At 42.0% G+C, this 12,785-nt stretch overlaps 1 protein-coding gene across 2 annotated transcripts in view; it reads left to right on the forward strand.

The window, feature by feature from the left end:
• The first annotated feature begins 5,336 nt into the window (after positions 1 to 5,336).
• The window catches only part of LOC124595164, a 91,065-nt gene continuing 83,616 nt past the window's right edge, over positions 5,337 to 12,785 (forward strand). For both annotated transcript variants that reach the window (XM_047133776.1, XM_047133775.1), the window contains exon 1: positions 5,337 to 5,472. In XM_047133776.1, the coding sequence (XP_046989732.1) occupies positions 5,445 to 5,472 (28 nt within the window). In that variant the 5' untranslated portion in view covers positions 5,337 to 5,444. The remainder of the gene's footprint in view (positions 5,473 to 12,785) is intronic.

Consider the following 12,785-nt stretch of genomic DNA (forward strand, 5'->3'; position numbering starts at 1 on the left):
CGGGCACCCTAAGGAACGAGGGATCGCGTTTTCTGCCTCAGAAACGATCGTCGTAGTTATCTGTTCAACCACCACATCGATTTTACCATGTGAGGGAAATTCAACAGTGACAGCAGAGGTGAAGGCTTCCCAGTCTGCCTAGTTTAAAGTCCATCTGGGCAGGCGTCCATGGGCAAAACTCCAGGGCAGTGACAGGAAGATGGGGAAGTGGTCACTACCAAATAGGTCGTCATGTGCTCTCATGTGGATAGGTGGGAGAAGGCCAAGACTGCAAACCGAGAGATCAGTGGCCAAATACGTGCCATATTCCACACTGAAATGTGTGGGGACACCTGTGTTTAAGAGGCAGACGTCGAGCTGTCACAGTAAATTTTCGACATCTCTACCTTGCCACTCCACAAGGGGTAGTGAGCGTTAAACTCTGCCAAAAGTAGGAAAGGTTTAGGGATTTGATCGATCAGTGCAGCCAATACGTCGCAGACAGTTATTTCCTGTGTCGTCCTTATTCTGACAGCCAGAGCTTCAAGAGGGTTTGGAGGGGCACAGGTTCACTGCATACACAATTCAGGATATAGACACAAACTCCTTCTGACCCTCTATTTAGTCACAGCCGTAGAGGGCAGGGGTCTGCATTTCTGGGAACCAGATTTCCTGAAGGGCAATGCGGAAAGTAGGTTTAAAGCTTAAGAGTTGCCCTAGCTTAGCCAAGTTGTGGAAAAAAACCACCGCATTTAAACTGGAGGATGACGTTATTGTGAGACTGGGAAGGCACGAAGCACGCAAGGAGGCAGGTTATGCATCAGGGTTACCTTCTGCCACCGACTGAGTATTTGTAGCCATTTCTATGGTGGATGAGGCATCAGTGAGATCCAGGTCTGCAGGGGACACTAAGATTTCCACCACATCCTCAGATGAAGAACTGATAGGAAGTGGTGGTGTTGGACCACCAGAGGGTCCTGTTTCTTAGTAGAATTCATCTTAGTTTGCTTGCTCTCTCACTTCTCTTTAGGGGCTTGCTGGGAAGATTTCACTGAAGCAGCTTCAGGTTCAGAGGAAGACCGCGAAGCTCTTGTCCAGTAGCTTTTAGCTCCTTGAGCCACTGGCGAGAGTCCGCCGAGGCATCAGTGGAGACCTTCGGAGAGAGGGCCCCAAGGGACCCCTTCCGCACGAGAGGAGCTGAAGGAGGCTGTTTCTTCTCCAGCAGGGGGGAGGGGTGCGATGTCACCTGCATTTGAGGTAAACTTGCTCCAGAAGTAGGTGCTTTGGGGGCATTGGAGGAAAGTTTGCCCCCTACCGCTAAGGGGGCGGATGTATTCTGTTCATGGCACAGAGGGAGGAACCACTGGCACTTGGAACGGCGATGGTGATGTAGTTGCAGCATATGTCGACGTCAATCGAATGGTGTGTAATCTTTCAAATTTAAACTTAACCTCTGTGTAAGTCAAGCACTCCAGGGTCTTGTGCTCCATGCTTTTCCCCTGGTTTTGGAGCACTGGGCAGTCTGGCCAGCTGGGGGAGTGATCTCTCTCCAGTTGATGTAAGTCGAGGTGGCGCACATGGAGCAGTGGATGTCTGCAGTCTCGGCATTTGGCACTGGAAGTGCAGCAGGATGACATGTGCCCGAACTTCCAGCAATTAAAGCACCGGGACGTATGGTTTAACGTCACAATGGTAAACCATCGTCTTGACCTTTTCAGGAAATGAATCACCCTCAAAGGCCAACATGAAGGCACCAGTAGCAACCCTGTTGTCTTTGAGTCCCCTGTAAAAGCGCCGGATGAGATGAACACCTCGCCATTTTAAATTGTGCGGAGCTCGTCGTCAGACTGCAAGAGGAGATCGCGATGGAAAATGATCCCCTGGACCATGCTGAGGCTTTTATGGGGAGTGACGGAAAGAGGCTCGGGATTGGACTGGAGATGCTGTCTGAATCAAGAGTGCACCGTTTCGCGTCTTCGACAGCGCTATCACTTTTCCAAACTTATCCTCCAGGTGTTCAATGAAAAACTGAGGCTTCGTAGTGTAATGGTTATTTATTTGCGAAACTATTATCACCCGCCAACCCTGTTTTTCGATACCGTAGATTAATGAATATTTTTCTACGTAATGTTTCATATTTTTCACTCTATTCAAATTTGGTTTCATTTTTATATGTATGTACGTCGATATTTTGAGTTGTTGAACTCGATATAATATCTAGTGTGAATATCAATGCACTTATTGTTATCTTTGATGCTGGTTTGTGACTTTTGGCGCGGAAGCGTACAGAGTAGTCAAGTTTTTTTGTTGAATATGGACTGTCTGGCCTTATTGTTGGGAATGAAAAGATGAGTCTGAGTTGTGGACAATGAAAAATGTTGTGAGTTTTATTAAGAGCAGTAACAGCTGCGAAATTGTATGATGAAGAAATGTTTTGAACATGCGAAAGTATAAAAAGTTTAATAAATGTGAATTTTTGTGAAAAAGTGAGCGTCAAGAATTATTTTCAAGTGACCATTGCTTAAAAAAGTATGAAGCACATTGCAATGAAAGACATAAATCACCTAATTAATCCTGAAAGATTGTCTTCGTAAGTTCTCCAAGTCGGCGTAATTAACATCCGAGTGCCTTTCGCACCAACAGCGACAGTCATGCTACCTAGACAACATTTTTAATTACGAGCCAAAGCCAGAGCGAGATCGTCGTTGGATTGCAAATTCAAGATAAGTTATATTATTGTTAATTTTCTTCAGGGACTCTTCTTCAATTGATGTAGCAATACCTGCCACATTAAAGACCTTTCAGTTGCGCAATAAAAAGATCATACTTTGAGTGCGCGACGTGATAATTTTTCAAGTAATTAACTGGTAGTGGAGGTATTGTTACAGTATGTATAAAGAAGTCCCCATCAGTTCTGCTACAGACTAAAAATCGAGGTGAATATGGCTCTCACCGCTCTGTAACCCTACGTTCCTACCCTGGTGTAGTGTGGGAGGGAAACGATTTAGGGTCATAACTGTCAGCATTGTATTCGATCTTGCCCTTCTTACAGATTGCTGGTGCCGTACGGTCACCAACAAGAGAGGACTTAGTCCGTTTCATTGCAGGTCATCTACCCTGATGCCACCCACTCCGATTAGTGGGTCTCCCCACGCGCGCCACCCAGCCACAGCAAAGGGCAATCGGCATGATGAACGTTGCCTGGAGTCCTGATGCCCCAGGAAGACAGGCATCTACTCCTTGGCGTACATTGGGAGTTTAGAGCTCAGGCATCAGCAGTGCGATACCTGTGCTGTCAGGGGACTACCACCAAATGGGTACATGACGGCCCCACCACAACGGACTGGCTACCGTGCTGGATATTGCTCGCAGAGAAATCCAATATTGTCATGGGGGCAAAGAGGACAGGAGACTACAGAAGAAGGTGACATACCCGGGAAACTGTCCTCGCCCAAACAGTTAAAACGCAAGTGGAGATGGAAAGGTACGACAAGAGATACAGGAGATCGAATCTAAGGGCACTATAGATAACTTTTGCACCACATAAGGCGTCCTTCCCCATGCGGCCCGCACTTCTGTAGAATTTTGAAAGTGGCAGCTCAAACCATAGAATGGGACCTGAACTCATAGCGTCGAAAAGTGTGGGACTCCTATTAGTCGCCTCTTACGACAGGCACGAGTACCTCGGGCCTATTCTAACCCCCGGGTCCGCAGAGGGAGAAGAGAGGAGAGAACGGTCGAGTTATTCGTTATGATGATTTGTCGTCAGTACCAGTAAACAAAATGTTGTCTGTGCCATGGATACTTCCACATAACAGTCAGAATGTAAACAAACGTTTATATTTAGTCAATTTTTAATATGATTACTTTTGTCTTCTTTTTGAAGTCACTGAAAATAAATTAACTTACTTATGGGGAAAATATCTCCAAATGTCGTTCTCAGACAACCGATAAAAGTATACTAGTATATAAGAATTCCAAAGAAGCGGTAGGAAAGTAAATAATAGCAGGATACGTGAAACCATACAGTGATAACGGAGTTTACTACTGCTTGCAAGAACCGAACGCTGTGAAGTGATGTTGATTGTTCTTAATATTTCTTCCCTAGTTATATGGTTGGTTCGCCTTTGGGGAAGTGCAGCGCAACTGAAAATGATCATGGACTTAGCTCTGTATGGGCCACAAGATTAAAGGCCATTAAAAATTATTTTAGTTTCTTTTTCTAAAGACATAATTTACTTCCTCGTCCAAGAATTTACTTCATATATAACTGAAACGCCATTTATACTAAAAACCAAACAAAATAAAAATTGGTCGTGTTACGTGCGTATACCTCTAGCGAGCAAGCTGTTAGATGTGAAGCATCGGCACTATATCTGGAAGCCGTTCCTTGTGTGGCTTCCGCTGTATGTAATTGATAGCGGACAGGGTTGTAATTCGAAAAACAAAATTTACACAATTACTCTTCTAGCCAGCTGGATATTTTGTGTTTAAAATACTTCCCTATTTCTTATCCACTTTTTATGTGCTACAGTCTTTTTCTGAATTACAAAAATTTGCTCCGCTGGGTTAAGGTTTTCTTATTTTACCACTCACACCATGGTCTTCTGTTAAATTATTACTTATTATGGCGCACGACCGACGCAGTATTCCATACGTTATACCGGATGTCTCTCCTAAGAGTCGTTACGTGCTCTTTCTCTAGAGTTACAGAAGATATCTACAATTTCCGTTTTGCATTGTGTAGCTGGACTCAATCCTAACAAATGATGCTCGGCTGGTCTTTCATATGACGGCTAGTGGCGTGGGTTTGTTACCCTTTACAAGCAGAATTATTTTTTAACGAACGATAGAACGATCCCAAATTTAGTCCAGTGCGATATATGTCTATATTATACACGACTGAAACGTGTAGAACGCGAAACAATTATAAATGCCGCACAAAACAGAACCTTGCGTCTACAAACAATAAAAAATTCAGAATTGAGTTTTATTAGTATTAAACAGCATTATTAGCAATTTCCAAAAACTCACTTTAGTAAAAATTTCTCTTCTCACTGCGGATATGACGAGTGCTGCCCCTAACACGTGTATGAAATACCAACTCAATTGTGTTGCTGAGCCGTGGCAGTTGATTTCCGTGGACACATGCCTTTTCGTTTGCTCGTCTCTACTACAGCGATACACAAGTCAAAAGAAAGGAAAAAGAGCAAAAACGCGACCAGTATGTTCATCAGTGTTTTTGACCCCTGTTAATGTAGTGGTGATAATTTTGACAGAGCGAACGATAACAGACCCTTTCAAGTACAAGGAAAGTCAATGTGCTGCTAGTTGCTGCAACCACTGTTCATGGAACGGAAAATCAGAAGGGAACTTACGATAACAATCGATGATGCCATCGGGTGCTTAAACATATATAAATGAAAATATAACGCAGAGAGCAGTTATAGCTCTTGTCGAGTACAATGAAGGCTGCTCTGTTGCTTGTTGCTGGTAAGTATCGGCAGAATTTATAAACTTTCGTTCAACGTAAACCTCTTTTCTCTTACCTACATTTTACATAATTTAAGATGTATTAATCCACTTGAAAAAACTTCTACAGTCGACAAAGAACAGTTAATTGCCGCAATTCACGAAGTAAAGTTCAGAATGCAAAACAGCTTAGAGTGTTGAGAGTGCTCTAGGAAGATTTTTCATTTCCTTGCGCTCGCGAACGATGGTAGTTCACAGAAACGTGACGAAAGGTATTCGTATTGTCTATTTGAAAATTTCAGTGGCTGAGAGTAAGACCCAAGCAGTTACAAGTGTTAAGGTTCGCTGACTAGTTCTTATATACCCATGAGAGGCAAACTGGGAATTCTAGTGAGCAATCGAAGCGAAGATTTGTAGTGCCACTTGCAGACGAAAATAATGCGAAGCATACTACAAAGGATGGTGGATTTTACAAGTTCGCAAACGAAGAGGGTAACGTAAGTTAGGAAGGGATGAAGAATGTCAAACCAGTGGAATGACTGAGCCGTGAATATGGAATATAACTGCGACTATTAGACAATGTGAGTAGTAATCTCTTATTGTATGCTGAGGGATTAGTAGTTTGTAACAAAGAATACCTGTAGATAATATACTATTGACATAAACAATTCGCTTTCTGGAAGAACTAGCACCTTGCCTTGAAAATTGGTAAGCAGAAAGCAATTGTGGAAAACGAAACTGTCTGGAACCACGTGGCTGCTACGGCCGCAGGTTCGAATCCTGCCTCGGGCATGGATGTGTGTGATGTCTTTAGGTTAGTTGGGTTTAAGTAGTTCTAAGTCTAGGGTACTGATGACCTCAGATGTTAAATCCCATAGTGCGTAGAGCCATTTGAATCATTTTTTGAAAACGAAACGCATCATATTTTATCACAATGTTTAATCTTAGACTGTAAATGAGAAGTTCCAGTAAGCCCAGACTCTTCCTTGCATGATGTTCTAGGCTCTGCAAAACCTGATGGCCCGTTTCTAGTGATTATGTATTATTTACCTAATGGAGTATTTTTCCGTTCAGTGTTTCACATAATTTCTCCGTTGAAAGTAAGTTAGTAAGGTGTGTTAGCCCCTCCGTAGGATGTTAAAATATTCTTAGATCAGCTAGATGGTTCTTAACAGGCCTCCCAACAGGGCAACAGACGTCTTTCATAGCCGACCACTTTGGTAACAGACGCTGCTCATTTTTGCAGCCGTCGTCAGCATGTAGAGAGTCGCTGACTACGTTGCCGCTTGTTCCAAGTCAAGCACGACGTGAATTTTTTCTGCTTGGTGGGTTGCCTGTTCCGCTAGATCCGCCGTACTGAGGTACGCCCTCTCCAGTTTTACTAACGTTGAGGTGTCACTGTCGGTGAAAATGACACGTCCGCCTTTTTTTTGCCCTTGAGAACAACATCTTCATTCGCCCCAGAAACCGCTGACTATCTTCACCTCAGCTCCCACGTTGCTGACGAATTGGGTGCCTCTGTCCTATTACCAATCGACCAGCTATTAGAATTGGACTGTACTGCATTTGTAGTCTGGATCATTGAATGATGAGCCCCACTCCAGGTCAAGGCATAATTCTTGGGGGCACCGACAATGTTCCTAACAATGGAAGAAGATGATATCGGCAAAACCACCAGACAATTAAAAAATGGCTCTAACAAAGGAACCTCCCCATCGCACCTCCCCCCTCCCCCCTTCCCAGATTTAGTTATAAGTTGGCACAGTGGATGCACCTTGAAAACTGAACACAGATCAATCGAGAAAACAGGAAGAAGTTGTGTGGAACTATGAAAAAAATAGCAAAATATACCATCTGAGTTGTCCATGACCAAGATGGGCAACATCGAGGATAATGAGAGCTGAGGAGCGCCGTGGTCCTGCGGTTAGCGTGAGTAGCTGCGGAATGAGAGGTCCTTGGTTCCAGTCTTCTCTCGAGTGAAGAGTTTAATTTTTTGTTTTCAGACAATTATTACCTGTCCGTCCGTCCGTCTCCAAAATTCCAGGACATGTTCAGATTTGCTTGGACATATGCAGGATGTGACGGTCTACACACTGAAAAATTTGAAAACGTTAAAAACATATGTTTTGACAGAGCACAGGGAAAACTGTGCGACTGTGAAACTGATGCATTCATTTGTTGCAGTTTATGTGACACTCTTATGTTTTCATCACTTTTTGGAGAGTGATTATCACATCCACAAGGAAACCTAAATCGGGCAAGATAGAAGAATCTTTTTACCCATTCTCCAAGTGTACAAGTTAGGTGGGTCGACAACATATTTCTGTCATGTGACGCACATGCTGTCACCAGCGTCTTATAGATTATATCAGACGTGTTTTCCTGTGGAGGAATCGGTTGACCTATGACCTTGCGATCTAATGTTTTCGGTTCCCATTTGAGAGGCACGTCCTTTCGTCTATTAATCGCGCGGTTTTGTGGTGCGGTCGCAAAACACAGAAACTAAACTTATTACAGTCAGCAGAGACGTCAATGAACGAACGGACAGATGATAACTTTGCGAAAATAAAGAAAGTACACTTTTCACTGGAGTGAAGACTTGAACCAAGGACCTCTCATCCCGCAGCTGCTCACGCTAACCACGGGACCACGGCGCTCCTGAGCACAGATTATCCTTGATGTTGCCTATCTTGTGCATGGACTACTCAGTTTGTATATTTTGCTTACTTTTTTGATAGTTCGACACAACTTTTTCTCGATTGATCTGTGTTCAGTTTTTCAAGGCCTATCCACTGTGCCAACTGATATCTAATTCTGCAGGGGGTGCGATTGGGAGGTTCCCTTGTAAGCACTATGGGACTTAACATCTGAGGTCATCAGTCTCCTAGACTTCGAACTATGTAAACCTAACTAACCTAAGTGCCGCACACACATCCACGCCCGAGGCAGGATTCAAACCTGCGAACGTAGCAGCAGCGTGCTTCCGGACTGAAGCACCTAGAACCGCTCGACCACAGCGGGCGGCCCAAACAGTTACTCAGACAGACAGACACACACAGACACAACTTCGGAAGTGAAATTTGTAGAATTAACACAGGAGTCCGGCAAGACGATGGGTTCTCACAGATTGACTTCAGTCTGGTCTTAGACAAGGTATCAGGGAGTGGAATAAAGAACGGCAAGAGAAAAACATGGAAGGAGTCCATCTAGGACATGGCAGAGAAAGTTTTGAGATTAAATATCTCTCTTTTGCTGACGATGTTTCAAAGGACAAAACAGATGCAAAGATAATGAGGGAAACACTTCACAAAATTGAAGATTATACCTATAACTAATATCGTATCAGAAAACCGAATACATTGAATATAGACACAGCATAGAAAAATAAGTACAAACAAAACACGGAAACATCAAAGTAGCTGATATACTTCAGTATTTGTGAGAATAGACACTATCGAATGGGTCGGTAAGACAAAAGGTAAAGAAAGATTAAAGAAAATGGAGTTAGCGTACATTCACCCAAAACTGGTACAATAAAAGATCAGTATCATTCCAGGGAAAAATTAAAAGCTACGCTACATCAATTATACTGTAAGAACTTTACGAATCTGAATGCCGGATATGAACACACAGAAATCTTTTAGGAACACGCAAGAACAAGGATAACAACCGGACGAAGACGATAAGATGAATACAGAAACATAGAAACATTCACACATACAATAAGAAGAAGGAGATCAGGGCCGTAATGAACGCGCACGCTGAGCAGCGCATGCGCAATGTCACCTCAGAAGGCTTTAAATAGCGGAGCTCAGCGCGTACTCGCCAGTACTACTACAGTGGCATTCACCTGAAGATGGCCAGAAGACTCTGATATCCGGCAGTTCTCCCGTGTTTTTATGGAACAGGAGATTAAAGTCTTGCGATCATATTTAGAGAATGAATGAAAATACGATAGCGAAAAAGGCTTTTATTTCATTTACGAATTAAAAGACACCACTAGATGGTTGGAGGAGATAAGAAACGTCTCTAGAAGTTACCATACAGACTACGGAAAGTTCCAGACTCCTAATCAATACTGCAAAATATCCTGTCCAACGACGAAATTCACTACCTCAAAGGATCATGTCAAATAAACAGAGGCAGGACATCATCGAATGCACGAAGAAGTTCTGGGGACATAAAAAGACAAAGATTTTACCCTCGACTTAGGTTCTAAACGGTCTATAATTCACCAAACTTCAATAAAAAAAATATATCAGTGTTAGGCACAGCCGTAGCAATTTTGCTACTGTTGCTAAATATTGATTTGACGATAAGCAGGCTGATCTCGTCCAGCACCTTCGTGAAACTCTCGCACTCACTGAACAAAAGGAACACTCTTCATTGTATTTTCTCTATCTTCTCAGTCTGTCCTACAGATTCAAGACGGGCGAGCAGTACACAGGAACCTACAGAATATTAGCCATCTCTTTCATGGACGAATTTTATTCCTTAGGAATTTTCCAATAAATCTCAAGACTTGCAACTGCTTATCCTGCAGTCTGTTTTGTGCAGTTGTTCCACTTATCGCTTCGGACAATTACTCCTTGGTATTTCCTCGTTCCAGTGAATCTTCGCCAATAGTTTAACTTGACTGTTGTGGGTTTCCTCATGTGTTTAAGCGCAGTGCTTTAATTACGTTCAGGGTAGACTTCCAGCACCTCCACCTATCATTGATCCTCTGCAGATTTCCAATTTCCTACAGTCTTCTGACGTAGCAACCTCGCTACAGACAACAGTGTCGTCCGCGATATATCTTATGGACCTTCTGTCGTCATCACAAGATCATCTATATACAGAGTGTTAAAGAAAGTATTCCATGTTTTGAGAAACTATTATATGGTTCGAAACAAAGAAAGGAAAAGATACCGTAACTATCTAAAATGCATACCTCATTAGGAATGAACACTTGTTCATCTCCGCTATTCTGAAGCTTATCTCGTCTACTGTAAGCTGTTTGTTAAATCGCATCATTCACAGAATGCAGTAAACATTTGGGCAAACAAATGGGACCACCTTACATTGTTGTTGAGTAACAACATACAACTGACATATACTCACCTATGTGTAAAACTGCTGTTCCACAATTAACAGGAACAAGACATCTAATGCGAAGACCAATGCATACCGATAACGCATACGGATAGAATTTAGACAGTTACAGACCAATTGTTACCGGACTAATGTCTACTGTGTCCAATAACGATAGAAATGAAAAAAATGGCGAAAAGTTATAGTCTTACTATAGTTAGCAGTAATTATGTATCCCAGAATTGTTTCAATGAATGTAGAAATCAGAAGAAAAGTTTCTCCAACTCCAAAAGGAGTGAAAGTTACATTTGGTAAATAGCTAATGTCACTGAATTCACACAAATAGTCGACATGAAAGTTAATGCGGTAAATAAACAAAATACACTCCCGCGAACTTAGATGTAGAAAACACCCGTAAAGTGAACACTAAAGACGTTCATTTGGGGCGCAATTATTTTAATAGTAAGCTTAATTAGGACTTGCAACACTTCATAGAAACTATACTGTGTCATGGCAATGCTGTCTATCTGAAAATGTGGTAACCAGAAGTGATTATTATTGTTTGTCAGTTACTGTTACAATAATGCCATAGAAACTTTCCTTCAAAGCAACAAGTATTTGCGAATACTGATGTTACGAAGAGTTACGTCATTAGAGAAAACCAAATAAAATCATAAGATTACATTGGCTGCAAGATGGCCAGGCAAGCATACTTTCGTCACCGAAACATGTATTGCACTTGTATCACTTTTAGTTTGAACTGAGTGTCTGCGTTACCATAGCAGTGCTGCATTATATAGACAACTATAGTTACTACAGCTTTCTATTACAATATTACTTGATTGAAAATGAGTTGTTAATTTAACGGATTCTTTTTTCTTTTCACTATATTTTTCGCTTATGACTTTCTCGGAAGTTACGGTGACGGGATAGGACGACTTTGATGGTTAATGGGTTGGATCAATAGGGTTCGCTTTGACTAGACCAGTCTAATGTTCCAAGAAAACTACTATTACAATGGCATGCCTATCACACTACAATAAAAATACTGTCCAGATCTTACTTTGCTATGAGCTGCTTGTGGCACGATGTAATTCTTATAATGAATATCAGTATTGACGGTAGGCTCTTCTTGATTAGCGATGAGCTTGGATAAACGTGGGCCACACTACTCTCTTCATTAATTCCAAAAGCCCTCTTGCGTCCATGTACTATGCTTGTACATGTCCTCGCTCACTTATTATAACGCCATTTACACCACAATATGCATTTGGCATTTGCGCGCCAACACACGCGTCTGCAACACAGGACAGATGCTTCACAAGTGATCTCTGCCGGCTCTCTCATCCAACGATATTATTGTTACATGAAATGTATGCCTTGTTTCGTGCAAATATAATATCCCTGATATTGTCAAGTATATACTACAACGACTTGACATAATTATTTCTTATTTATTCTTCCAACATGTATTACATTTCCATACCACCTGATTTATGAGAAAATACATAAACACATATTCTTTCAGAAATGGTTTTTCAAGTCATGAAATAAAGTAGCTGCCAAATACGTGAGGCAATGTGTTGTAGTTTGTCAAGCTATTACGTACGACCTGCATTAGTGTCCCATCTATAAAGGAGGTGATCAGAACGAAGTTTGGTATTTTCCTTGTGAAATAGAAGGCTTCCATTTTCTCGCTGATGCACCTACCCTAAAATGTGTATTCGGCTTATAGTGTCAAGAAGTGGTCGAGCTGAAACTATACTTCTTAGAGCCCATGTCGTCCGGACATTTTGCTTACGTTTTCATGCAAACTATCACCTCCCAGAGTATGGAATCCTAATTTTACATCGTGTGTATTGTGAACAGATACAGGCATATCACAGCTCGCTGTGGTTCCCTTGAAGTTATCTTTCCGACTACAAATTTTCTTTTATTGAGAGAGATGTGTTGAGTTATATCGGCAGTGAATTAGCGAATAAAATCATAAATCTCGTCCGATACACAGTATTCTCGTAAATCATCCGCTAAATTCCATTTCGGAACCGTATCGAATTACGTTCGAAATAATTCATGGAACAAGGCATCGATGTGGGCTACATTGGGCACACTATGATTCAGAGCTGACGAGTATCGCAAGATTTCTGTTTGCAAAATCCATTTGGTTTTTAGTGGATGAGACGTTCCTCCTTTAAAAATGTCATCATCCGTGTGTATAAAGGGGGTTCATTTATTCTGCAAAGTCAACGAGCAGGGGTCAG

The sequence above is a fragment of the Schistocerca americana genome, chromosome 2 (assembly GCF_021461395.2).
Source record: "Schistocerca americana isolate TAMUIC-IGC-003095 chromosome 2, iqSchAmer2.1, whole genome shotgun sequence".
In the NCBI taxonomy this organism is placed as follows: domain Eukaryota; kingdom Metazoa; phylum Arthropoda; class Insecta; order Orthoptera; family Acrididae; genus Schistocerca; species Schistocerca americana.